Below are 25,436 nucleotides of genomic sequence, written 5' to 3' on the forward strand. Positions count from 1 at the left end.
GTCAGTGATCCAGTATATGTTTTTTTTTATCCTTTCAAAACAGTTGGTCTTGTTTCTGTCTTTAAAAGTTTAAAATTATGGTACTATATTAAGTGTTAATTTTTAGTGTTTCTAAGTGTACTCTGTAAAAATGTATCTCTGTTACAGACATGGCAAATATGTATACTCTACTTCGTGCTGTGTCAAGTGGTTTACCTCATATGATTCAGGAACTACAAAACCATATCCATGATGAGGGCCTTAGAGCAACCAGCAATCTTTCTCAGGAAAATGTGAGTTTCCTCAGGCAACTGAAATGACTGTTTGATTAACATTCTTGATTGAGTGTTTGCCCTCCTCCTCTTAGTTGTTTTTTTTTTAATTTTGCCCGCATAAAATTGGTTTGGAATGTGATAGATAAGTTGTAACTTCTCATCAGCGTGGTTAGCTGTGCCACATTTATCTATCCTGAGAGCTGATTATTGTAATTGTTGTGATCTAACCAGAAACAACTGCAGCTAGATATTTCTCATTGTTGTTTGACTAATACTGCCAGGGCAAGTAGGTCCTTTTGTTCCATGTATGCATTTTTTTTTCTGAATTTCTCTTAAGTCAATGTTATTTGCTGTTCTGGTATGTTGGAAGCCAGTGATTCCATTTTGTAAAGGCTTGACATCCTGTCCTGATTTCAATCTGCTGGTTTTCGTAATAGCTTTGTAGTAATTTTGCTTTATATTGTCATGTAATTTCTGAAAATATTATTATCTTATTTATTTTACTAAAGTGTGTTAAACTTTTTTCCATTTATGTCTGTTTAAATTACTCAATTCCATTTTTCTTTCTCCAGCATTGCTGTTCAGAGACAAACTACAAGCTTTTGTTTGACATTGTATTTGTGCATGTGTACATCTTGCTGTATAGATCTGCGCACGCTTTAGGATGGTGACTTTAGCTATCCAGTGTTTCTGTCTGTAATAATACATAAACACAAGCTGTTGTACATTCACTCTGTTACTGACTGCATAGGAATGTTTGCTATTCTGTGACTCCACTGTAACTTCAGTGTGCATACTGCAGTCTTTAGTGGTATAGTTTGCTTTCCAGTTATTTTTAGGTTTATTGAACTTACTCTTTCAAACTAGTAGTGTCTACTCACAGAAATAAATACAGACCCATGAGGGTAGTGACAATACACAGCCTTATGTCGACAATTTCAGTGTGAACTACGTGTTCTATTGTATAAATTATGTACTTTGAAACATTTTTAATGTGTGACCTGAGAATGTACTTGGGGAGTTATGCTACAGAGCCAGTGCCTTTCACGCTGTTGCATTTGTGCCTGCCAGCTTGTCTGTGTAGGGACTCCTCCAGCTCATGGCAGTGATTTCTGTGCAGAGTATGATGTTGGAATGTGGTTCATGAAATTCAATTGGTAACTGCCCTGTATAGGAAAATGTGAGGGGATCATCCAGATTTTCTGTCTCTGAAGCCACTGTGTAGGAGAAGTAGCAGTTTATTATATCAGTTGCTTGATTGCTGTATTTATGTTAGCATTAATGATTTTTGAAAAGGCTAGTAATGGATTTTAGGGAAAAAATAGATTACATGAGAGCAGTATAGACTCAAATCTAGGTTGGATAGCAGGACAGTAAATGTAGCCTAGACTTTTTATTTCCAAAACATTCTCTAGCATCATAGTGCGAGAGTACAGCAGAATCCATCCTCTCAAAATTCACTATAGTATTAACTTTCTCAAAGAAGAGTAATTAGTAAAAAATCTACAACTAATGTAGGTATGTTTGTGTTAGATACTACTGCTTTCCCCACTAACTTGCTTTCTGTTTTATCTACCCTCTTTAGATGCCAACTCAGTTCGTGGAGTCAGTTTTGGAAGTACATAGTAAATTTGTTCAACTGATCAACACTGTTTTGAATGGTGATCAACACTTTATGAGTGCCCTTGACAAGGTAATTTTTACTTAAGTAAACAAAGCATTGGAAAACAAAATCCAGGACCCTGATTCAGGGTCCCTGGAACTCTTCATAGCATCAACACATGGTCAATGGTAGTTCATATGCAGTCCTTCTAGTTTAGAAATGCAATGGAGCAAAACACAATCCAGTGTAAGGGAAAAGATAAATTAAAGGAGACCATTTTAATACTTGTTCTCTGAAAGAAAGACCTTTCTTTTCATCATATTTCAAAACACAAAAATGGTGCTGATCCATTCAGTGCAAATGTAAGTGCAGATAATGAATAGGCAGCTGGTGAGGTTCGGGTGGTTTGGTAATTCTTGCATGCATTTGAACTTGAATTTGCTTGCTGAGATAATGTTTATCTCTGAATGCTCTTAGTATTACTTCCGCAGAATCTTTGCTTAGATTTTTTTCAAGTTGACTGCAAAGAATATCTGGAAACTTATATTACTTCAATCACTGCCACAATAGGTAACTTTTTCTAGGAGAGAGCTGCACTTGAATTTAAATAAAAAATATAGGGAAAGAGGCTTGCTGCTCTTTTATTTGAAATGCATAGCTATGCATGTATACAAGATAACAGTTCTAATTATCATGAATTTTAATATTAATCATTATTAATTATAAGTAATAAATATATTTTCTTTCTTTAATTTCCTATCACAGGATGCACACATACAGTTCATTGCTCTTTTGTGGTGTGTGCAGTAGTTGCAGTTTGTAGTTAATGACAGAGTCTAAGCTTTGACAATTGTCAGTAAAGGTAAACCTGAAGAGGCATAATGGAGAAGGTACCAGTGATGGTACCAATAGTGGTTACCCATCTGTATTTGTGACATTGATACAGTAATTATTTAGCATTTTAAAACAAACATTTCAATACCAGATACATTTCTCTCTCCATTGCAATTAGTGTCATGTACCAGAAGGTGGAGTAACACGAGACTGACAACTTCATTTGCTGGCACATAGACAATGTACTTTTTCTAAATACATCAGTTCTTCATTTAATTGATCTTTCTTACATTCTTAAATACTTAAAATATTGATTTGCTGTTAATTTTTGATGGTGACTATCAAAATCATTATTGCTGCCTCCAGTATTATTGCAAAAGATTGCTCCAAGCTTTAAAGAGTTTCCTCTTTCTTGTCAAGTCGTGCATTCTTTTCCCTGAGGAATTCTAGGAACCTATTAGCAAATTTTACAATCTTGAGGTATTGTACAGAAGAGTTCCTTGTCAGTTTGTCTTTATAATGATAACAACAATATTTTCCTTCTACAGAGGAACTATAATTCCTGGGAACTATGATCATGCAGTATTTTTAATTCACTGTTAGTTTACAACACTAATTTAAATGTGACATGCAGTTTAGAAACTCTGTTATTCTGATAATCTTCTTTTAATTTCTAAACTGCCATTATCTTTTTTCTTTTTAATCATATTCAGGTTTTCTTCAGCCACCATATTGTTTGTACTCTACTACTTCAAATTTCCACTTTCAACAATATATTTTTCTCCTTTTCAGTGTATGAAAAAATCCAACAACCAAAAGCACTTTAGTTTCTTACTGTTGTGAACACATCATATAAGTTTTTCAGCTCAACATACATGCTGTTGATGTGGTGCTGCTCAAATCTACTTTATCTGCACTTATTCCTAAGTTTCTTTTCATCCATTCTTTTGGACCATAATATTGCTGTATACCAAAATAATTATACTTTTGTGAAGTTTCTAATCAGAACTTAATTTGTTCTTCAGTTTTCTGTAATTATTTTTCTTCTTCTACTCTTTCTACTTTTACTTACTTTCCAACTTGAAAATGTTTAACAACCAAATTCTCATACAGCAGTAATTTAACCTTTTTACAAGTTGTTTTTTTAATCCCCTTTTGTATCATTCACTTTTATAGGATCTCAGATGGTCTTTGCCCTGAGGATTTTTTTGATTTCTTCAAATTTCATAAAAGAAAAAATTTTAAGTCATTGACAGTTTTTCTCTTTGTTCCATGTTTTATGTAGGCTTTGACATCAGTAGTTAACTATCGGGAGCCCAAGTCGATCTGCAAAGCACCTGAGTTGGTAAGTGATGCACACAGAGTAATAATTCTTGTATATAACCATCAAATGGATTGCCATAGGGTCCTCACATGCATACCCAGCTCTCACACTGGGTCACACTCAGGTGTGTATTTTAGTAGTAACAGCTTAAGCTGCACACACATTTTGTGAGTGTGCAAAATTGCTATGGTTCTAATTTCTGGTATAGACTGTGTTTTCTGTGGGTGTAGAATGTTTGCCCATGAATGCAGCCCTTGTATAGAATGTGAGACAGTAGACTTATTTCATGTTTGAACTATTGTAGAAATTTGGAAATACCTTGGCATACATTTGTTCTCAAGCTTGACAAGTAGTTTTGGGTTTGATTTTTCTTTTTTTAATTTGAGCTGGCCAAATACTGTGACAACTTGTTAAAGAAATCAGCAAAAGGAATGACAGAGAATGAAGTAGAAGACAAGCTTACGAGTTTCATTACTGTTTTCAAATACATTGATGACAAAGATGTATTCCAAAAGGTAACTTTTCATATTCAATAATGGTTTAAATGTCACATTTAAAGCCTGCTTGAAGAATGTGGTTATGCTTCTTCAAATCCTCATCTCTGTTTTTTTTAATGCAGTTCTATGCCAGAATGTTGGCAAAAAGATTAATTCATGGTTTGTCTATGTCTATGGATTCTGAAGAAGCGATGATAAACAAACTAAAGGTAAGGTAATATTCTTCTAACAGAATAAACAAATATAGGAGTATGTAGTGTTGAGAGGGAACAGCAGAGGGTGCCAGAAGTAACTCAGCAATTGGTAAATCTGTTTCCAATAGCTGACAGCAAAAGCTAGTGTTTAGGTAGTCTGTGAAAGATAAAAGGCTGAGTATCACCTAGGCATTTGAGATTTTTATGAGGTTTTGGATAATTTTATTAGCTGTGTTCAAGTCATTCATGTTAACATTAAAGAAGTACCAAGGACTTTCATAAACATGTCTATCTTTTGATTTTATAAAACAATATTTTTCAAATAGATTAGTGTATATAAGGTGAAACTAAGATAATTTTATTTAACAGTGTTTGTTTTTTATTATTACTAGTGTTTTCTGTAAATATAACAACACTTCTGATGACTAGATTTTCATATTGTATCAGTGAGGGAACATAATTTATATGATGAGTACTGTTTTCACTTTGAAACCTGTTACAATATTTCTTCACAGCAAGCCTGTGGTTATGAATTTACCAGCAAGCTCCATCGAATGTATACAGACATGAGTGTTAGTGCTGATCTCAACAACAAATTCAACAACTTTATCAAAAACCAGGACACAATCATTGATTTGGGAATTAGTTTTCAGATATATGTTCTACAGGTACTAATGTATGTTTATTGCTGCTGAGTAATTTGTATTTACCTTTTATGTTCTGATAACAAATACACAATTTTTCTAATTATGAATACTACTTTATATGGGAACTGGTGGCCTGTGATCATTGGGGAATTACTTTCCTTGTGTTTCTTTGTAAAATCAACCCAGTAGGTCCTAAACAATAGTGATATAAAATTTCAGTCTTAATTAATACTTCAGTGGGGTGTGCAGGTGTACTGAAAAATGATCAGTAAAACTTCCTGAGTTAATTGATTGTCTTATGACATAATGCACACTGTACATCCATTTAAGAGTGTTATTTTTTTTCTTAATATATGTGTTGTATGAAAATGTTAATGCTTCTATTTTTCCCAATACCTCTAGGCTGGTGCATGGCCTCTAACTCAGGCTCCTTCTTCTACATTTGCAATTCCTCAGGAACTGGAAAAAAGTGTACAGATGGTAGGTTAGTAGGAGGCTTCCTGTAAACATGTGGAAAATGTAAAATAACTCCAAATGAAAAATCATCATTCTAACAGAGAAAAACTTGAGCTGCTTTAGTTTGATTGTAAATTATGTCTATCAAGTTTCCAATCCATATGCAATGTTGAAGGGTCACCCAAATACGTTACTGAATTTATGTATATATTTGTGTAGCTTTTTCACATCTCTCTTCTACACTTTGTGATTGCCAAAAGATATGCTAATAAATGCAATCAAATTAACTATGTTGGTTCTTTGCTTCAAAACCAACTCTTAATATTTAGATAAAAGAAGATTCTGTTTCTAATATTAAATCTGAACAGTCTTAATAGCAGATTAAAATGCAAATACAGATTTCTTGTTCCCTGTTTCATAGAAACTGTTCAAAGTCAAGCTTCATGCAAACTTCTCTAAAGCTCATTTTATGATTTCTCAAAGCAGTTAAGGTTTTGCTTTAGCCAAATATTTGCTTCTTATGTGATTATTGCTGCTTTGTAGAGGTATTTTATTGCTTTTGATTATATTACTGTATTCTAAATGTTACCTGTACCATGTTTGTTGAAAAACAAAATATTTGTGTTGATCTTTGCTAAGGTGTATTTGATGGTGAAGTACAATTTAGGTGATACACATTTTGTGTTATTGGACATAACAGATTTTTATAGCCGTTTTTACACCTTACATTGCTATTTGATGTAAGTTATAATGGCAAATGTCTTTTTTCTGTGATGAAGGGTCTTGTATTACTGCTGAATATTAGGACTACTTATTAAGCTTTAATTTCCACTTACGTGGCACTTGGTTTTAGCAATATAATAGTTTCTGACCCAGACTACAGGATCACTAGCTGTGATGAGATTTTGCTGTCTTTGTGGGTTAAAATAGGAGTATTGTCAGTTGTGCCTCAGTTGGAAAGTTGGTACAGTATTGTGTGTCAGAAGCAGCTCAGAGTCTGGGTTACTTGCCTAATTTCACCATTTTGCCATTTTAAAGCAGCAAACTTATTCAGGTGTCACCTAGGTAGAGATCAGTGCTTTAAATGAGAATTCCCTAAAGAAACAGAACAAATGTCTGTCTTTTATTTAAAGACAATGTCTTTAAATAAAAGACAGACAATGTCTTTATTTACTGTCCAATTTGATGATTAGACCCATGGAGAGAGTTCTCTTAGGACTCTGGCAAGGATTTAGAAAGAAAAACAAAAGTATTGCAATTGCACTCCGAAGTATGTGAGTACCTGTGTAGCTGGGCAACCTTTTCAGCAGCTTTTTCTGAGACTGATGAAGCTTCCTGTGAATATATATTTATCTGAATGGTGTACAAATACTGTTTTTCGTACTGGCTTGTGGGTGGAGAAACACCTAATTCCTAAAGAGATCCAAATTCCCTGTTTTTATGTTCTCCTTCAATGTTAATCAGTTTCCAGACCCAATCAGAAAAAGCCAAATAGGTGTGTGTAGACAGTGTTGGCATTGTGGGGTTTAGGGAGTTTGATCTCATTTTAGGGAAAGGTTCTTTGAATCTGCTGGAGTTCTTCTCATTACCAGAGGCAGAATTAAGATTCAGTCATCACTCATCTTCTAAAGGAAAATGCTGTCACAAATGGATCTGCAATGTTTTCATCCAGTGTGATGGACATAAAACCAGTATTTCTTCATTAGGGTGGTAGGGTGATGATAAACTGTTGTGAGTAGTTATATGTGTGACTAACTGATGTTTATTTTGTTTTGCAGTTTGAATTATTTTACAGTCAGCATTTTAGTGGAAGGAAGCTTACTTGGTTACATTATCTTTGTACAGGTAAGAATAAGTGCTTTGCTAAACTTATGATCTAACAGTTACTTGCTAAAAGTTCTTTTCAAATGACAAAAACATGGGGAATTGGAAAAGTATTTTGCATATAAAGTCAATGGACATATTTTGTGTTACAAATTAATATTTAGTACTTAGAATTTCCAAAATCCATGTCTTTTAAACTTGTGGTTTACTAAATCCAAGTAAAACAAGAGTTCTATGTTCTTAACTGCAGAAAAGCACTGCAGAACTGCTGAGCTAATAACAATTGCCCTGGAATTGTTTCTCTAGTGTAGATGTTCCTTACATAAATACTAAATAATTTTAAGAATGCATATTATACTATTTTACTCAGGTATGTGAGTATCTACATAAATACATACTTTTAAGTATTTAGTATTTATTATTGTCAAGTGTTTATTTTAGTAAGTGTCACTTAATCATGTTTTATTTTAAGTGCTTTCAGTATCAGGCTTTAACAACTGAGCACTGCAACATACCACATGGAGATGAGAACCATAGCCCATGACAATGTAATAGAATGAAAATCTGGTTCTGGTAACAGAAGGTTTTGCTCTTAACTCACACTCACTTTCACACAGAAAATCTAAATCTGCTTTCAAGTAGATTTCTTCAGTGCTTTTTGTTTTTTATGGGAATTTGAAAAATGTAAGAATATGAAAAATTTTTGATGGACAAGTATTTTACTTTGTTTTTAAATCTTTCCTTTAATCAACTTCCTCATTAATCACTATTCTGAGATTCTGTGTTAGCTGTTAATTGAAGTTTATGCATTGCAATGTGTTGAGGCTACTTGGAATTAATTTTTTTATTATTATTATATATTTATTATTATTATATATTGTATCTATTTGTCTAGTATGCATAGTCAATCAGGATGGGACAGTTGTTGTAGGCCCCAACTCTATATGTGTAAATTCACAGCATCAGTTGTCATTGTTCCATTTCAAGTGTTCACTACAGACTTGAGTTGAATGTCTGGAAATGTATGAGGAGCTCTGGTAGTTTGGCTTCAGTTGACTTTTCAGCACCTTTCATCAGTTTATAAAATACTACTTTTATCATTACAGGTGAAGTAAAAATGAATTATTTGTGCAAACCTTACGTAGCCATGGTCACAACATACCAAATGGCAGTGTTGCTTGCCTTCAACAACAGCGAGACTGTCACTTACAAGGAGCTTCAGGACAGTACACAAATGAATGAGAAGGAGCTGACAAAAACCATCAAATCTTTGCTTGATGTCAAAATGATCAACCATGACTCAGACAAGGTATACCATAATGATATTAAAAAGTTTAATGTTTTCAGTCTTGTCATTCTGTTATTTGTTGATGACTTTTTAAAAATATCCATTGTTTACTTTTATTTTTCTAAGCTTTATTTTTGACCCTTGTGAAAAATTGTAAATCTCTACTTATAAGGAAAGAGACAGGAGGAGGTAGAGTGCCTGTCATACAGGCTTTCTATGCCTATAGCAGCATGAAAAGGTAATAATGCAGGGACTCTTCATTGTTTCTGTTGCCTTGCTTTCAAAGTTGTACTGAATCACTGGAAGGAGTCTGACTAGTAAACCAGAGTTTACGATGATATTAAAACAATATTTGTGGGATTAAGAGACTGAAAGAGAGCAACCATGTTCTTCCTTGTGGACAGATTACAGGAGCCACAAAGAGAGCAAGGAGGACTTCTGTGAGAGGATTTTTGCTGCAATTTGCCAGACTTGTCATTCCATGAGTTTCTTGGAATTCCATTAGTATCTGAGCTTTGTTTGTGATTTAGGCAATGGTTGACCCTTCTTTTTCTGACCCTCTCATCCTTCTGTGTAGCCTTTGTGAAATCTTTTTTCCAGTACAGCAAGGGGCACAGACTTTACTCTGTTAAGTAAGAATTACTGCAGAAGAGCCTGTGCATCCCATACAGACAAAGCATGTGCTTCCAGCTCACCCAGAAAGCCCACTATGCAGACAGTATCAGACAGAAGGAACTGACATAAGCTGTTCAATTCACTTAGAGGAAGAAATCCAAAACTGCTCTGGCAGCTGCTTTTGTTTCTAACCGGGAAAATTTTAGAAAATGGAAAGTGAGATCACAAGGAAGATCTGGTGCTTGGCTGAAGCATAGGACATGCTTCCAATATCTAGAAATGAGCTCAGGTTGGAACAATTGCTGGGAAGATGTCTGTTAAACCATGGGTCAAATAAAACACTGGGAGCTATTACAGGAAACAGTGAGACCTTTAATAATCTTTGAATGTTGCCTGTTATTTAAAGGATTTACATTTATTTATGTCCATTGTATAAGGTTCACCCAGTTTCTTAAAGCTTATGTCATAGAAGAAGGAATAATAGAGCTTTCCAACCCTTTTGCTTTTTAATGTTTACCACTGCATTTTCCACTTCTTTGCCTTCCAGACTACTGTATTCAAGTGTCTTTACTATTTCTGTTTTCTTTGCACTCCATCCAGCAATGTGATAGCAGATCTGTAGACAGTCTATCAGCTTACTTATTAAATAAACAAGTGAGCTTTAGTGATTTAAGCAGTGGAAATTCAATACACAAACTTCTCTTTACCTGTATCTGAGCCAAACAGAAAAGTACAGTGCAGTAAATGTTCTAGTTTGCTTTTGCTTGTTTGTTCATTTTGTGAACGGGTGTGGGGGAAAGGACATGAGAAGCTTCATCTCAAAATCTTCATTGGTTCATTCGAATCATGCTTTTTGAGTTCCTGCTCAATACACAATTTATTTTGGTTTATATTCAACCATGTCAGCAGAATAATGCTAGAAGTTAATGCTAGCCTATTTTTTTGTTAGCTTATTACTTTTAAAGCTCTTGGTCTTCCCCCTTTCGCGTTGTATTTTATATATTATGCCTGTTATCCTGGTTTTTATATATATTGTAACAAAGATTATTTCTTGCAAGATACAAAATTAGAATTAATATTGGTTTGAGTGTATATTTAGATAAATATTTTCTGTGTTTACTAAAATATTTGTGCTTTAGACAGTTTGGCAAGATTCCAAGGTCTCAGACTCCCAGTAACTTTATTCTACTGGAAATTGGTAATACTTGTACAGACTCTTGCCTGGAAACTGCAGAGATCTGTCCACTCATGCTGTGTTGAATGTAAAGCTGTTTTATTGTAGGAAAAAATTTTGAAATAATATTATTAATAAATGCACATATATATGTGGAAAATAATCGAGATTCTGACAGGAAAAAATTTGAAATCTGCAGATAGATGTGTACTGTAGAAGTTGCAGTCTGTCAGCTGTTTCTGTTATAACATATCAAAATGTTTAGATGCTTTTCCTTAAATTCTGGAGGAAAACTTTTATAAAAATTATGAAAGCAGCAGCTCCCATTTGAGGTCCTGTCATAGATAAATGCAAATCCTACTTTCTTTGCAGGGGAAAAAAGGACTTTACCTGGAGAGTGTTTACAACTAAGATAAGCTATCAAAGTATTGAAAGAGAAATTCCTTGCTAACTAAATTCTTGTATGGCAGAGTTCTTCAATAGTGTTTTCTGAAATGGATTTGATTTCTGGGTCAGTTAAACTAGCTTTAAAAATTGACCTGGTTCAAGCGTCATTTTAGAATTTCCAGCTACAAATCTGATTTTTTTTTCTGTATATGTAAGACTCTAACTGGGAGTTTTCAAAGTAAATTGTTACTATTTTCTGGTTTCATTCCTGGTTTTCAAAAATGATTCTCTATTGCAGGAAGATATAGAGACAGAGTCTACGTTTTCATTAAATATGAACTTCAGCAGTAAACGAACAAAGTTTAAAATTACTACATCAATGCAGAAAGACACACCACAGGCAAGTATTCCTTGCTGTTTCTAGCTTGAATAGCTTAGAAAACTTACTTTTCTAAAATGGAATTTACTGTGTTAGTTTGGTGTAAGCAGATATCAGATTCCATAAGATTTGCAAAGGAAATTTTGTAGGTTTAAAACTTAAGCAATGCAATTTTTTGTACTAGAAATGTAGGCAAGAGAAGGTGAAATAGGGAACAAGAAGAAGAAAAAGATGAACAAAATAGTAATACCAAATGGTTGATGTTTAGTCTATGTTGTGAGACTTTTTTGTTGCTGGTGTTTATAAAGGAACTTACTGCAAGAACAGCAGAATCAACTATTTTCCTATAGTTTTCTGTCCTTTGGCAACTAAAATCAACTCCTGTGTTGTTAATCCATGTTCTCAGTGTATCTCCTAAGACACAGGATTTTGTACAAGATAGGTATGTGCTGCCAAACCCAATACATTATAGTCAGTTCTGATTGCTTTTCTCCCTAGCAAAAATATTGGTTTAGATGCCTCTCTCCTACCTTCCTACTGACTTTCATGAAACCAGATATCCTTAATTTATGGACATACTTTTACTGGAACAGAAATACACCTGCATTTTTTTGTATTAGTTCACCACTTTTAGTAAAGTAAAAAGAGATTCAAGATACTTTTTATGCAGTCTTTATTGTTCTTACTGTGTTTTGAGCATTACTGTTGTTCCTGTGTGGCAGGAGATGGAGCAGACCCGAAGTGCTGTGGATGAAGACAGGAAAATGTATCTTCAAGCTGCTATAGTCCGTATCATGAAGGCACGTAAAGTGCTGCGACATAATGCTCTTATTCAGGAGGTAAGGGAAAGTCCTTGAGCCTGATTTCATGAAAATTTTCAGGATAGTAGGGTACAACATCAGACTACAAAACTCAACCATGTGGAAACCAGTACTCCAGCGAAATTAGTGAGAATTTCCCTGGAGTCTATTTTGAACTGCGGTACTGGAGCGCTAGCTGGGATCCCTCAATCTCATAAATGTGTCTTAGCACCAAAGCATTAAGTTCTTGCTTTTTCCTGTTAGATGGTTCTATGCCAAGAGATGTTGTATCCTATAAAAATCATTGCCAGAGCTATGAGTTCAGTTGAAAACCTGAATAGGGATATTCTAATATGGAATTTCCACAGAAGCACTTAGCCAATTCTGTGCTGTAATCATTATTTTATTATAACTCATGGTTTAAATTTTAAAAGGTGTCTGAGTATGGAGACATGCACTTTTTAATCTCCCTTTTCCACAAAGCGGTACAGTTCTCTAGATTTTTTAGATTCCAGATTAATGACCTGTGAACTGTCACAGCCTGGCTTGGAAGGAAGTGCTATTTCATTAGTTTTTCTCCCACTTTCCCATCTGGTGGTTGCCTGCCTAATTGTATTTCTCATTCCAGCCTAACATTTGCTTCTTCCAACCAGTTGCCAGTTTTACTTTTCTCAGCCTTCCAAAGCTCTTTCTTCAGTTTAATTCATTCTTGCATCTCTGTGCCTTGCTCAGAGAAGACTGGTGGGAGGGGGAATTGAGATTCCTGTTTTATTCAACCATTTTGAGCATAGAGGTGGAGAGACATGGAGTAATTTGTGGTGACAGAGGAAACAGTTTACCATACCCACTCCTTAATTTTTATTTCTTAAAAAAAACCTAGCAGCAACGGGGAGTTTGTAAGCCCAGATGATGCAGTGTGAGACCTGTTAAAAATTTTGGATATTGAAGAAGTGTTTTTACACAAATAGTCTGAAAGTAAGCTTAATTTGAGAAATCTGATTTTGAATATCTAAAAGATGAGGCAGCATAGGTCCTGATATTTCTAAGAATCTTTGTTTTTTTGGTTTCCCATTATTTAAACCATCCATGCAATTATGATGCAATTGTGTAAGGATTTGCAATTAAAACTAGAAAATTATAGGCAAGCCCTTTCATCTTTGAGAATACTTTTTTCTGCCCACTGTCAAATTATTAGAAAAATTTCTTGAAATGTACTTTGCCTGACACCAGTTTATAAGGGTGAAATAGATTACAGATTTCTTTGTTTTGGAAACAAATTCTTTCTGGTTGCTTCTTCCTTTGTGTAATGGAAGGGCCACTTACATGCCCCTGCTGTGTTTTGCTCTTGCAGGGCTCTTGCAGAATAGTAGCATTAGAACATTTTTCTTCAGCTTTGCAAAAAAGGTGGATATTTTCATGGTTATTCAGTTAAAAACTAGGTAGAGAGTATAGTTGTGATATTGTTACTAATTCTGGTGCCATTGTTATTTTTATCATGCTGTTTATATTCTTATATATAATGTATCAGTTAAAATGTGCTGTTTGACTTCTTGAGTAAGAACGAATATTTCTGAAAGAAGTCTGTTTACTATGAATAGTTAATATTTTCTCACCTCATTAGTATTTTTTCTCAGCTACAAGGGCAAGATTTTACTATTAGAGAGATACTTGAGAGACTCCTAAGCCTAATTTAGTTAGCTCTGATTCTAACACTACAGCGCCACACACTTCATTTAGGTTGAGGTGTCCAAGAAAATACTCCAGGCCCTTGGTATAGACCTGTATGTGTCAGCATGTGGTCTTTGTGGAATTGTTAATTTTGTTAGATGCACCCTGATAATTTAAATTCTAGCTCAGTGTTGCAGTCCCCTGCAGGGCGAGGTAGCTTTTTCTATAAAATGAGTAAGACTGGAAGAGTAGTGGAGGGGAGACATCAGAACAGTCATTCCCAGAAAATTTTTATTCTGACCATCAGGTATTTCTGTCTATCCTTCTTACTTGTAATATCTTTGATTAAAAAAAGCAACAACAATGAGAAAACCCGTAGCAATACAAAATTCCCTCTTTCGTTTTCTCTGTCTGAAGTAAACACATGAAGTGTGGTGATGACAATCAGCTCCAGTGGAGGGCTCAGTTTGGTGAAATCTGAGCAGATCTATCAGCTTGTTAGCACCCAGTTTCTCCTCACTTGTGCTGCTGTGGAGCATACCAGACCCTTGGCTGTTGGCCCAACAAAACTCACTCTTTTGAGGCTTTTGTTTGCTTTGCTGGGTGAGTTCCACCTGGTGAGTTCTGTTGGCTCACAGAGAGCCCCAGCAAACTCTACAGCTGGGACAAAGCCAGCCATGAGAAGTTGTAAAGAAGGCTGAAAATTCAGCTGGAATAAAAATAATTTTCTTTACAGAAGAAATAAGAAACTACAGGCAAAATATATTGTGATACTTAAGTAGTAAGATATTCTGTTTGATTTTCTGTTTGAAAAATTTTACGTAGTGATTTGCACATTCTGTTGGTGCAGATAATTTCTTCCCCTTCTCTACAAGAGAATGGGCAAAACTGAGAACTTCTAAAAGACATCTAAAGTTTTGCCTGGAGTGGCAATTTCTTCCACAATGCAAATATAAATTTGTTTTTACAATAAAGAACTTCTTACTGCATGTATTAAAAAGTTCCAGCATAGCCAGATGGAACTCACTAAATTGTAGGTCTGTCTTCAGTGACTAAAGAAAGAAAAGTTCATCCTGATTTTCTCCAATTGTATAGGAAAGGAGGTTAGTGGTAGGGGAACTCTACTGTGATAGTAGTGAAGGAATGTGTTAATATTAGATTAATTTTTAACATGGATTTTTGTCTTCATTTGTACTGTGACAAATGAAGCAAGTGAGAGGAATGAGGAGATCTGGGGAACATTTGGCCAAAGTAACCAGTGAGCTGACCAGTCAGTTTCAGTGTCCTGACACTTATACACAGAGATACTTTCTTGTTTGTTATAAATTAACTATTCCAGGGTTATTTAATCCTGTCTTTAAAAGAAAAATGTACTGAATTTGCCTTAAAGCCTTTAGCAAATATTTATGTGACATTTATAACTGTGAAAAATAAAAATAACACAAAAACTGTGTCTTTCTTTTGCAGGTAATTAGCCAATCAAGAGCTAGGTTTAACCCAAGTATCAGCATGATTAAGAAGTGTATTGAAGTCCTGATAGACAAACAGTACATAGAGCGAAGCCAGGCCTCTGCAGACGAGTACAGTTATGTAGCATGATGTGCTATCCTGCAGGTATGATTGTAAGGAGATCATTGCTGTCACTGTTTGGTGTGTTCCTGTGGGAAGAGGCAGGCCTGTGCCTCCATAATTGGTCACTTGGCAGCCCCTGTTTTTCTGCTGTTTACAACATCACCAGTGCCATGTCATGAGCGTCAATGAAAATGCCTATAGATATTTCAAGCTCATGTCATTATGACATTTCTTAAAACTTTACTAAAAGAATGAGTGAAGTATTGCTGAAATGTGGAGAATTGGTTGGGTACCATGCTTTTTTTTTCCCCCTTCCCCTTTCACGTTTGCAGTTGATGTTTTTTAATGTATCTTAAGACAAAGTAAAAAAAAAAAAATCACACAAAAAACCTAAATATTGTAATATGACAGATAACCTAATAATTGTATCTACATTAAAATGTAAAAAAAATGACGAACATGATACTGCTGCTTGTCAAATAAAAAAATAAAGTTATATAATGTGTCTCGAATGATTGTAGAGCTGGATATAGCATTAATGTCTGTAAATATTATTCAGGCCTGAAGAGTAGAAATAATGTTACGTGTTTGGGTTTTGGAAAACCTCAGAAGTAGGTCTGACATAACAACTAATTTATATAAAACTGCATACCAGGTATGTCATGTTTGATGTGATTATAAAAAATATTTATGGTTAAGTGCGCATCTTGTTTTCTTGAGATTAGGCTCATTTACATTCTCGGTGCCTGAAGGCCTCTGCTGTGTCTGTTAATCCCACACTGTAGGAATATCTTACAAGAGAAAATAAACTGATGTTTGAGGGGATTTAAATGGTGTAGTTCACAAACACTTAGAAATAGTTATCATGAACATCAAAGATAGAGTGCAGTGGCTTGGGAAAGCATATAGCAGGCTGGTAACTGAAAAATGTTTTTTCTCTAATGTGAGTAGAAACACTACGTGGATGGGTGTCCATGTTTGTTTCCACATAAACTCATACTGCTTGTTTCTTGTTTTCCCTCCTGACTCCAATGGTTGTTTTTATCATGTTTTGTTTTCCTCTGCCCCAATTAGATTTCCAGCTCTTAGGGTGAGACAAATCCACAGGTTATTTCATGTCCTGTGTTGTTCATCAGGGTTGGCATGGTGACTGTTCGCTCTTAAACAAGCAAACTATAATTTTAAAAGGTACCAACTCTACCACTGGAAGTGAATGGAATTTAAGAGCACTGAGAGTTTGAGCACACTGAATGCCTGCTGCAGAAGAGTTTCCTCATGGCTATGCCTGCAATTATGATTGACAGGATAAATATTAAGTTTAAATGTTCTATTTTTGCCAGATTTATTTGCGTGCATATAGAAATACATATGTAGATATATACTATTTGCAGTATTTTTTTAGATTGTGTAGTATCACCTACTAAAAATCCACACATCAAGAACTAATTTTAAAGAAAAGCAAACCTTTGGAGGGAGCTTTTTACTCTTTTTTTTCTTTTTCTAGTTCTTCATTGTATAAAAGGCTTCTCTCCAACTCTTAGATTGTTGCTATCTCTTATTTCTTAAATGGTATTGCATTCACATACTATCTAGAGGGTATAGGAAACATTCTATGGTTAACCAGGAAATGCATCAAGAAGTGGTGCTATGTTTTTCTGATGTGGATTTTGCTAAGGATGAATAAAGGGCAATAAACAATAAAGTGCAATAAACATTCCTTCCATATTGATGGTGTTTTATCCCATTATGCTAAGATCTAAATTTTTTATGTGGATTTATGTCTTCAAGAAGTGAGGGTTTTCAACTAACTGTAATATGGTGCTGTAGATCATTGTCTAAAGTGTTAGTTTGGAGTTGTCTCTGTGTGTTGGGAGACAGCACAGGTGCTTATACTGTCACCAGCTGTAGTAAACAGGAGATACAAAATCAGCATAGATTTTGACTGGAATGACTTCTAATCTATTTCAGTGTGGAAAATTTCTGTGCTTTATAAAAGAAATTATTCATTACATCTAAAGACAAAAAATAGGGGCAATATGCTATTACATAACACACAAAAAAAAGGAAAAATTATTTCCTGAATGCTGAATTAGCACATCCTTTTTCCAGAAAACAAACTAACACTGACAACAAAGTTTCTGGAAACAAATGTGGTTTATCTTGTAATTTCTATTTGAGTCAACACATTATAAGCTTGTTCATAAAAGAGTTAATAAAAGCTTTATTTAAATATAGATTCCAATAGCAAAATTTTAAGGCTGAGTTTGAAGAAGGCTTGACCAATTTATTTTCAGAATAATTTCATAGGCAACACAAGAACTTCACTGCTCTAGCCCAAACGTGCAAGATTTTAACATTACCTTATCTCTCAATTTTTGCATACCTAAACCATCATTTTGGGGTTTAGGTAAGCATGCTGCTGAGTTGAGACATGTTTAGTGAGTTAAAAACATTCATCTATTTCAGTGCAGTTGGCATCCCCAGATGATGTCTTTCATAATTGCACACAAACTCAGTCTTTTCAGTGGCTCTTAGGAAATGTTGTCATAGCTGGGAAACATTTTGAATTCTACTTTATAACTCACACCTTCCCCCTCAGGAAAAAAGTAGTGCAAATTCAGACCCCTGTAGCTGGGTTATGTCACTGAAATCATTGCTGGCACACAGGGATGCAGTTTATAGTTGGAGCTTCAGCCTGGCAACCAGTACCTTTGGCAAGTGTAGGTTCAAAATATAAAGTGCTAATGGGTATTAACAGGAGGGGCAAATTATAAGAAATAGAAGATAGCCAAAAATGCCATACAGTTTTAATTATTTACTAGAAGAAACTGGTATAGCTATACTGCTTTTTTTGTGTTGTTTGTTGTATGCCTATTGACATGTGTGACCTGCTAGTGGACAGGAAGCCATACAGCTGAGTAGAAACACAAAGGTTTCATACATCTCATACATCCCTAGTATCAAAGTGCATTTTACCTCTGGTATTGAGTACTACTGATCATTCTCGCACTAACTGAAAAGGTGTTTCCATGATGTTCTAATTTGTCTTGAGACTGATTGTCTAGCTCTAGGAAAGAAAAGTGTACCTGCATTTTAGTGTGTTCATGCACACAAGGCAACCAGAGCTATCAAAGATATTTAATCACCATAACATAAAATATTTGCAAAGTAGTGAGTATCATTACTTTCCATGAGTACATCACCTTTCCAAATAAACAGTACAGAAATTGGTCAGTGGAGAAATAAATTTTATGAGCTGATATCTTTCTAGTTATGCTTAGAAAGACATTTCTTATCCTTAAAAAAGTTAATTTTAAAAAAACGACTGCAACGTAGTATTGATATTGAGCAAATTCTAATAATAAATATAAATTCTTTGTACCCTAGGACAGATATTTTAGGACTGTCCATGTTTTACAGATATGGTAAGTACTTAGAGTTAATTAATCTAAGATATCATGACGTATGAAAACATATTCTCAAGAAACAACTGTCATTACACTGATTATTTGCTCTTATTACAAATCTCAATTTGTCTTTATTTGTTTATGGTAAGTTGTACTGTGCTTCTGAGCTGACAAGAAAATGGCATTTTTCAATTTTGTCAGGAAAAAGAAGAGGAAGGGTCAAAAAAGTGTTTGAGTATAATAAGTTTAAAACAGTACAAGACTTTTTTTTGTGGTTTTAAAGAGGAGTGTGAGAAATGGATTTGTAAAGGATTCTTAGAACCTGACTGAAAACTCACACAGTCTTGTACATCTGTATGTAAGCTCTGAGATAAGATGTGCTGACTTGGAAAGGCTATGGAATAGAAATTACATTGTTGAGAGAGGGATTGAACTAGAAACAAGTTTCAAATGATGGCTTTGCAAAAGGACCAGATATTTTGGAGAATTAGAACTGTGAAAGATCCATTGTAGCAAGACTACATGAGGTAAAATAATAGGTGATTGGTATTAGAAGTACTAGCAGCATTGTGTGGCAAAAGCTAATAGGCTAGAAAACATTTATAAGGTATTGTAACCAGGAAATAAGTTGTCTTCTAATGAAATGGCATCAAGTTTTACATCTCTTATGTCTCACCCTTCTATGAGACTGATAACAGAATAAAATCTTTTAAAATGCCTCTCAGTTGCCCCATCTCTGTAGAACTGGGATTTTCCAACAGGGAGATGAATAAATATGATGGTAAAAGTAGCCAAACTTATCCATATACATATAGATGCTTGGATGTGCATTTGTTCTTATCTCCATTCACAATTGCATCAATAAGGAGGAACATAACAGCAAAAGCAGAGAGGGAGATAAGAGGCTGGCTGGTTGGCATCTGGCAGTCGTGTTGGTGCTGCTCCCACCAGCTGTCCCAGGAGTACAGCGCAGCCATGAAAGCTCCCTTGGTCTCCCCAGTAAGCCCAGCCTTACATTTGCATCTGGGAAGTGAAGGACTAAGCCTCAGTAGTACAGAGCAAGCGTAAAGCTATTGTTAGTCACTTCTAAAACAGTCCTAGTAATTTAGGGAATTACTTCCACCATTCGTGTCTACGCTGTTTAGGATCTCTGTGACTGAAAGCTGAGTGGTGATTTAAGCAAAACTGAAATATTCACTTGTTTGGTTGTTTTGGCTGGAGTAACAAGCAGCTGACATTAACACCATCCTAAGTTCCTCCTCAGCTGGGCTGCAGTGCTAGGTTACAGTATCAGCTACAAAGTACACTTGAACACTGGCAAACTTGGTGTATATAAACCCTTTTCTAGAGCTTCTGTACTAGCTGGAAATCTCTGATATTCTTCAGAGAAAGGCTATACTAGCTTTGTGTCTCCTTCCTTCCACTCTTCCACTGAGATAAATAAAATCACACGCTGGTGTTCTGTAAAATTTGCTCTCCAAATCTTTGATGCAGTTGTATACCATGAACAGAAAATTGTGTATTTCAGGACTACAGAAAGTAATGTAGGACAAAATACTTGCCAATGTCTGTGTAGCCAAGGCATCAGTTCTTTCAGTCTGACTCTTACCAACCAAACATTCGCTATATTGGTGTTTACAGGAGCAATGGATACATAAGGAGATTGTTTGGCATGTTCTCATCTGAAATAGGCCTTGTTCTTACCATAATCACTGAATGGCAAACACTGTAATTATCACCTTTTGGTGGAAGCTGGTGGTTCTGATGTATGTCAAACTGGCTTTTTCCAGCAGCTGAGAACAGTAGCACTGTTGCTGTCAACAGTCAGTAAAGAGGAGTGATTTGAGGGCAGTCTTGAAACTTGGCAGATTGCTGTTGCCTGTCTTTTAGTGTTGGTTATATAATCTATAACCTACTTGGTATATATGATTAAAAGTGCAGTACTTCTCTGGTAGTATTTCACATTATATTGAACAGTTGCTGTTGAGTTTCATAAGAGGTACTTGGTCTTTTTTAAAAAACTCTACTCATGAGTCCATTTTCATTTCTTCTTTCTAGTCACCAGCTTAATAGAATTTGTGATCTTCAAAACCTGAGTTTGAGAGAATAAAAAAAACAAAACCTGAAACTCATGATACTGTGTACTCATCTGAATATTTGAAGCCAGTTCAGGATGTTTTGTGAGATTTGTTTGAAGAAATGCTAGACATTTGGCTCCTTCAGAGTAGTGAGATCCGTGGAGTGAGGTGCTGCCTGGAGCTGATCAAGAGGAGCCTGTCAGTGGGAGGATATAAATGATCCTCTGATCCTTGTGCTTTGGAAGCTGATGTAGTGCACAGAATCCAGCACATCACATGCTCTCCTTAGGGTTTGGTCTCTTAAATAGAGGCACAAGTGGTGGTGCTTTCGGCATTTAAGAAACATGACACTTGGCCTTTTTGAGTCTGTTTTCATTCTTTCCTTGACCAGAAGAGTGCCCCAGTCTTTATAAGGCAAGCAAGGCCTGTCACCTCTCCTGGATGTGTACAAACTTAAACTGGCTTGAAATTCAAAAGGGTGAGCTCTTACCTCTTTCCCATGGCTTTTTGTGTATTTTTCATTGCAATATTCAAGGGACTAGAAAACAATAATTTAGACAAGGGACTTGTAATTTAGTCATTAATATCTTCCTGTGGGAGCTGGGGCTGGGGGTGTGAGTTTCCATCAGTGGGTTGGTAACTGAAGAGCCATCTGCTTCTCAGTGCAGTAGGAAAGTGGCAGTGGCCAGAATTCTGTATGCAGTCTGCATCCTCTGTGCTGGTTGATGTTCTTAATAGATTTAAGTGATAGCTAGTAATCTAGATATCACTAGATATATTACTGCTAGATAGCAGTAATGAATATTTGAGCATTTACGTTTAGGGGTCATCTCACCATCTGGCAACTCAAAAAGACTTGGAAACTGGGCTTTCAAAACGATGCTTACGGGTTTGCCCGTATGTTCTGCCTGACTGCCATCTGAAGCCATGAAAAGGAGTCATGTGAACCTCATCTGTAGCCTTGTCTCAGTGATTCCAAGTGAAATTCTCCCTTCCCCCAAGTGGGTGTCTGCTGGCACATGTTTTAGTGTTCTGGTAATGGTGTATCTAAGCCTTACTGCAGCCACAAATTGAGGAGAATAGATGTACACCCACAAAACATCCCCTGCTTAAAATCTGAGTCGTGGCTGTGAATCAGAGATGTGCCCGTTGCAGCTGGTGAAAGAGATTTCGGAAGATGTAACATTCCTCTTGGGAACAGCAGTATTCCCTCTTGGGAACAACAGATTTTGGGCTAAGGAAACCATCCATCTGCATGAAAATAGGCTCTAGCATTAAAAAACCTCTATCCATGGAGAAAACCCCACAAATGAATACCCGTCATCCATCCTGGAAGAGTACAAGGATGGACTGGATGGGGCTCTGAGCTGCCTGGTGTAGTGGAAGGTGTCCCTGCCCATGGCAAGGATTGGCAGTAAGGTGGTCTTTAAGGTCTTCTCCAACCAAAACCATTCTATTATTTTTGAGTGACATAATTGAGAAACTCCACTAGCTGCTCCTTAACCCTCTTTCCTCAAGGCAGTAGCCTTGCCTGTTTTGGATGCTCTCTCTCTTTCAGAGCACTGGGCATTCAGCTTTTTACAATGTGTATTTTAAAGGACGTGTGTAGTTTGGCAGATAAGATGGGAAAGAAGCAGAGCTTGTGCCCCTGAGCACGCCTGGTATTACTACAGTGGGGAGGGATGGGTGGGGACGTGCTCCGGCCCTGAGCGACAGCCTGGCAGCTGGGGCAGCAGAGCACAGAGTTTTGCATGTGGACTGGCAGACCCTCTTTATTCTTTCCCACACCCAGGAACAACCTTTGAAATGCAGACTTGACAGGCAGAGCTGGAATATCTGCTCCTTGCCTTCCTGGTAGGGTTCCCGTGCGCTAAGGGCCGCATGTCGGGACAAGCCTGGCTTTGGCAGCAGAGCCCAGGGAGAGCGGGAGCACCATCACCCTTTGGGCTGGGCTAAGGTGCAAGGACAAGCCTGGCTTTGGCAGCAGAGCCCAGGGAGAGCGGGAGCACCATCACCCTTTGGGCTGGGCTAAGGTGCAAGGACAAGCCTGGCTTTGGCAGCAGAGCCCAGGGAGAGCGGGAGCACCGTCACCCTTTGGGCTGGGGGAAGGTGCAGGGACACGGCCCTGGGGATTCACAGGTGGCAAAGGAGGCTGTGATCTGCGTGAACGTAATTTTAATATAGGGACAAAGATCAGAAACTCTGTGCATAAAAACACCAGGAAGCATGGGATAAACTCTTAATCGTGTATTGACTGAGGTGGCTCAGGAAACTGTAGGTTATGTGGGTCATCCACAATGACAAAGATGAAAATATGACAGGTAAAATAGCTGGTTTATGCTTGGATTTGCCTTTGACTTTTTTACTTTTTTTTGGTTGTTGTTGGTTTATAAATCCTTTTGTAAAATAAATACAGGCTTTTGAAAAGATCTTCAAGAAGTTTGTTTTGAAAGCAGTTTTGTGGAATATTTAATCCACATTTCTTGTCAATGTGCACTCTCGGCTTCGCATCCTTCAGAATTCCCTTCCACACTGTCTGAAATGGCCATTCTGCTGTTGCACCTCTGCAGCAGTGCTTGGCTGCCTGAGCTCCAGACAAGGGAAAGTTGTTTCTCTTTGCAGGGGCTGTTCTTGCTGCATCCACCTCCTCACTGTGACCTGCTCCTTTCATGCCATACCTGCTAGGCTCTAGTGCCTACATAGCACATTTTGTACATGACAATTGTACATACTACATTTTGTATATGACACTTGTACGTAGCCCCTTAACACTTCTTTAAAATCTGTGCCTGTAAAGGTATGTCACAAGTTTCTACTCCTCTGTCTGCTTCTGTAGCAAGTGGTTTGGCCTAGCCTTCCTTAGAATGTGGTTTTATTACTGTTGTGCTTAAGTGAGCCCTTGGATACTTAAACCAGGTTTTCTTGCTATGGTTGTGTCTGCTTTTTTAATTATGAAACTAAAAATCCCATTAAATCCTGTCCATACAGACTAAAGTTTTGATACCTCTCCTACAGAGTGCTGAAAACAAGCATTTAGTGCTTCATGTGCTAGAGAGTAGTATTTTGGATTAACTTTTTGTTGTCCTTAGAAACCCTTTGTGGGATATATTTTTCATTTTTAAGTGTATAAAAAGCTTGTGAAAATTTCCACTTAGCTATGTGCTAGTTAAAGTATGGACAACAGCAATGCAAACTCCTTTTCAAGCTATCACCTGTGGTAATGGAGGAAACAGCTGTGACAGAACATCTCTTTATTCAGACTCTCCTGGAGGCTACAAAGGCTTTCAGAAATTTTAGAGCAGTTACATTTGGTGACAACTCCTCTAAAATCAATATTTTTCGCTTATGTTGCAACATGGAGGGGAAATATCCTTCCAGTGCTCTGCTTTTGCACAATGAGATTGTTCTTTACTCAACAGGGACATTGGCTGATTGCGAAAATTTGGGGAAGGTGGCAAAAAGCTATCAAACCTGCTTTTAGCAGTGCTCATTTTCCCTGGAGCCACTACTGCAGTGTGATTCCCCTGCTGGCTCCGAGCAGCAGAATTCATTGTGGCTGTGGGAAATTGGGTGCTTTCCTCGAAGAGTTACAGCAGCATCTCTGCTGGTTTAAGGACTTCCCACCCCTAGTGACAGGGTGGGGGACCAATGTGGCCATACATTCTGCTGGAAAGGTCGAATACTGGGAAGCCAAATATGCAGAAATGGAATTGTATTGCTTCTCCCTGGTCAGGTTGAGGCCAGGTTCGAGATGCTTGAGGCTGTCGGCGGAGCAGGGGCCCCGCTGCAGCCTCCTGCCAGCAGAGGTTGCTGCGGCTGCTGAGCTGGGTCCCAGCGGCATCAGCCGCCTCTTCCCGGCTGTGTTCCAGGAGAGGAAACCCTCTCCATTATGGAGCCCGGATTTGGCAGCTGCTGAAGCAAGGTGAGCTGCCCGGGACCCAGCAAGGAGATCTTGGAGGGTTCAGGGCACAAACAGAGTGAAACTTGTGCACACACGCTTGGAAGCTGGAAAGACAAACTCCTGCTGCTGCAATGCTATTAAGATTTTGGGTAATGGGGTTGGTGTTCATGGACTGTCCTGTGCAGGGCCAGGAACTGGACTTCAGTAATCCTTGTGGGGCCCTTCCAGCTCAGGATATTCTGGGATTTCAATGTTCCTAATGAGTATTAGGACCTGCTGTGATGCATTTCTGCTGAGACAGCTGCAACCTTTTAGCAAATTTGGGTAAGAGGGGTAAAGGGGGAAGGAGCTTTGCATCTCAATTAAATGCCTTCGCCATGCAAGGATAGAACATCTCACAGAAAAATGTACTTTGCTTTTCCACTGGACTCCTGGCTAGAGGTAACTGTTTGTTGTTGTGGGAAGAGGAGGCTGGGGCAGTACAGCAGCTTTTGAAAGGTGTTGATCATCCTCTTGCCAAGACCACAGAGAGAG

General features: G+C 37.0%; 1 protein-coding gene across 4 annotated transcripts in view; it reads left to right on the top strand.

The window, feature by feature from the left end:
* The window catches only part of CUL2 (cullin 2), a 41,302-nt gene extending 25,290 nt beyond the window's left edge, over positions 1–16,012 (top strand). For all 4 annotated transcript variants that reach the window (XM_030971003.1, XM_030971002.1, XM_030971004.1 and 1 more), the window contains exons 10-21: positions 148–272; positions 1,840–1,947; positions 3,977–4,036; positions 4,402–4,530; positions 4,635–4,721; positions 5,222–5,374; positions 5,756–5,833; positions 7,588–7,654; positions 8,740–8,942; positions 11,396–11,497; positions 12,199–12,315; positions 15,412–16,012. In XM_030971003.1, the coding sequence (XP_030826863.1) occupies positions 148–272; positions 1,840–1,947; positions 3,977–4,036; positions 4,402–4,530; positions 4,635–4,721; positions 5,222–5,374; positions 5,756–5,833; positions 7,588–7,654; positions 8,740–8,942; positions 11,396–11,497; positions 12,199–12,315; positions 15,412–15,543 (1,361 nt within the window). In that variant the 3' untranslated portion in view covers positions 15,544–16,012. The remainder of the gene's footprint in view (positions 1–147; positions 273–1,839; positions 1,948–3,976; positions 4,037–4,401; positions 4,531–4,634; positions 4,722–5,221; positions 5,375–5,755; positions 5,834–7,587; positions 7,655–8,739; positions 8,943–11,395; positions 11,498–12,198; positions 12,316–15,411) is intronic.
* Positions 16,013–25,436: the final 9,424 nt, after the last annotated feature.

This window comes from Camarhynchus parvulus, chromosome 2 (assembly GCF_901933205.1).
Source record: "Camarhynchus parvulus chromosome 2, STF_HiC, whole genome shotgun sequence".
NCBI lineage: Eukaryota > Metazoa > Chordata > Aves > Passeriformes > Thraupidae > Camarhynchus > Camarhynchus parvulus.